Genomic DNA, 2,829 nt, shown 5'->3' on the forward strand with positions numbered 1-2,829 from the left:
TGCAGGTGGTGGGGATGTTGCAAGTGGTGAGGATGTTGCAAGTGGTGAGGATGTTGCAGGTGGTGGGGATGTTGCAAGTGGTGGGGATGTTGCAAGTGGTGGGGATGTTGCAGGTGGTGAGGATGTTGCAGGTGGTGGGGGATGTTGCAAGTGGTGGGGATGTTGCAGGTGGTGAGGATGTTGCAGGTGGTGAGGATGTTGCAGGTGGTGAGGATGTTGCAGGTGGTGGGGATGTTGCAGGTGGTGGGGGATGTTGCAGGTGGTGGGGATGTTGCAGGTGGTGAGGATGTTGCAAGAGGTGAGGATGCTGCAAGAGGTGAGAATGCTGCAAGAGGTGAGAATGCTGCAAGAGGTGAGGATGCTGCAAGTGGTGAGGATGCTGCAAGAGGTGAGGATGTTGCAAGAGGTGAGGATGCTGCAAGAGGTGAGGATGCTGCAAGTGGTGGGGATGCTGCAAGTGGTGAGGATGCAGCAAGAGGTGAGGATGCTGCAAGAGGTGAGGATGCTGCAAGTGGTGAGGATGCTGCAAGTGGTGAGGATGCAGCAAGAGGTGAGGATGCTGCAAGAGGTGAGGATGCTGCAAGTGGTGGGGATGCTGCAAGTGGTGAGGATGCTGCAAGTGGTGAGGATGCTGCAGGTGGTGAGGATGCTGCAAGAGGTGAGGATGATGCAAGTGGTGAGGATGCTGCAAGAGGTGAGGATGCTGCAAGTGGTGAGGATGCTGCAAGAGGTGAGGATGCTGCAAGAGGTGAGGATGCTGCAAGGTGAGGATGCTGCAAGTGGTGAGGATGTTGCAAGAGGTGAGGATGCTGCAAGAGGTGAGGATGCTGCAAGTGGTGGGGATGCTGCAAGTGGTGAGGATGCTGCAAGTGGTGAGGATGCTGCAGGTGGTGAGGATGCTGCAGGTGGTGAGGATGCTGCAAGTGGTGAGGATGCTGCAAGAGGTGAGGATGCTGCAAGTGGTGGGGATGCTGCAAGTGGTGAGGATGCTGCAAGTGGTGAGGATGCTGCAGGTGGTGAGGATGCTGCAAGAGGTGAGGATGATGCAAGTGGTGAGGATGCTGCAAGAGGTGAGGATGCTGCAAGTGGTGAGGATGCTGCAAGAGGTGAGGATGCTGCAAGAGGTGAGGATGCTGCAAGTGGTGAGGATGTTGCAAGAGGTGAGGATGCTGCAAGAGGTGAGGATGCTGCAAGAGGTGAGGATGCTGCAAGAGGTGAGGATGCTGCAAGTGGTGAGGATGTTGCAAGAGGTGAGGATGCTGCAAGAGGTGAGGATGCTGCAAGATGTGAGGATGCTGCAAGAGGTGAGGATGCTGCAAGTGGTGAGGATGCTGCAAGTGGTGAGGATGCTGCAAGTGGTGAGGATGCTGCAAGTGGTGAGGATGCTGCAAGTGGTGAGGATGCTGCAAGTGGTGAGGATGCAGCAAGTGGTGAGGATGCTGCAAGTGGTGAGGATGCTGCAAGTGGTAAGGATGTTGCCAGTGTTAAGGATGTTGCCAGTGTTAAGGATGCTGCAAGTGTTAAGGATGTTGCCAGTGTTAAGGATGCTGCAAGTGTTAAGGATGTTGCCAGTGTTAAGGATGCTGCAAGTGTTAAGGATGTTGCCAGTGTTAAGGATGCTGCAAGTGTTAAGGATGTTGCCAGTGTTAAGGATGCTGCAAGTGGTGAGGATGCTGCAAGTGGTGAAGATGCAGCAAGTGGTGAGGATGCAAGTGACGAGGATGTTGCAAGTCTGACATGGTTGGGAAGGACACTACCAGTGAGACATGGTAGGAGAGGCCGCACCAGTGAAGCGACCAATTAGCGGAAGAATCCCACAGAACAAAGGTCTGCAATCATTTAAAAGAGAGATTCTGCAATACCAGTTACTTAGGATGACCATACGAGACTAGCTATATATGGTATCCGTTAGAGATAAAGAGATGTTAGAGATGGTGATTATAAAAATATAAGAGACATACTGATTAAAGATAAACAATATAATTTACATGCGTTATAGTAATCAGTTAATGAAATTTTGTTGAGAATCTGACGACGAGTTTATTGTTAACGAGATAAAAACAGGGCCTGGAGATATTATATGGTTAACTACAACTTATATAACAAAATCTCGAAAGATAGTCTTTTTGGAGCTCACGTACTGAATAGGTTCCATCCTATAGTTCCATTATAGAACCGTCGCCATAGAGACGGGGACGCTGGCCACATGTTGTCTAGAGTTACCTGTGTGAAGGTAGAGTGAATCTTAGTTGTGCCACTAACACTAATGGTGGCACCAGTGTTGGCACACCACTACAACACTGTTCCTTCCCTGTCCAGCAAGACAGTCAAGTGCCCACTCGTACCCAGTCTGGCCGTCCTCAGGATAACACAGTACCCCCGGGGCACCTTAGAAACGGGAAGGTTTAGATATGCAGAACACCTTGTAAAGTGTGAACAGTACCGAGGTACCAATTCACCTCAGGGTTCACCAGTTGATTGATAATTGAGAGGCGGGACCAAAGAGCCAGAGCTCAACCCCCACAAGCACAAATAGGTGAGTATAGGTGGGTACAATAGACTCGTATCTAACATTCCCAAAAAAAACATCGTTACCAACTCGACTTCATTAAGAATCGGAACGACTCTCACACATAAATTACAAGCTGAGTGGTGAGTCCAAGTGGCTGCAGGCGGCGCCACCCTCCGCCCGCTGCCCACTCATTCTTCTCAACTAGGTCCGCGCTCTCAATTTTCCACTCCGTAAAAAAATGAAACTGTTTTGTTGAACCTGAAACGTTTCCCCCTTCGCCCTAGTCTTTGCTCCCTCGCCATTACCTCTTATTTTAG

The 2,829-nt window shown here is 50.4% G+C and overlaps 1 protein-coding gene across 1 annotated transcript; it reads left to right on the top strand.

Annotated features, from left to right (window-relative positions):
• The first annotated feature begins 286 nt into the window (after window positions 1-286).
• LOC123770099 (golgin subfamily A member 6-like protein 2) lies at window positions 287-1,804 on the top strand. Its single transcript, XM_069300899.1, has one exon. It carries the CDS (start codon window positions 287-289, stop codon window positions 1,802-1,804), a length of 1,518 nt encoding a protein of 505 aa, XP_069157000.1.
• Window positions 1,805-2,829: the final 1,025 nt, after the last annotated feature.

The sequence above is a fragment of the Procambarus clarkii genome, chromosome 45 (genome assembly GCF_040958095.1).
Source record: "Procambarus clarkii isolate CNS0578487 chromosome 45, FALCON_Pclarkii_2.0, whole genome shotgun sequence".
Lineage (NCBI taxonomy): Eukaryota > Metazoa > Arthropoda > Malacostraca > Decapoda > Cambaridae > Procambarus > Procambarus clarkii.

Bases quoted from the DNA above. Each gene is read 5' to 3' on its own strand.
- LOC123770099 (XM_069300899.1), top strand. From the start codon at position 287: ATGTTGCAAGAGGTGAGGATGCTGCAAGAGGTGAGAATGCTGCAAGAG.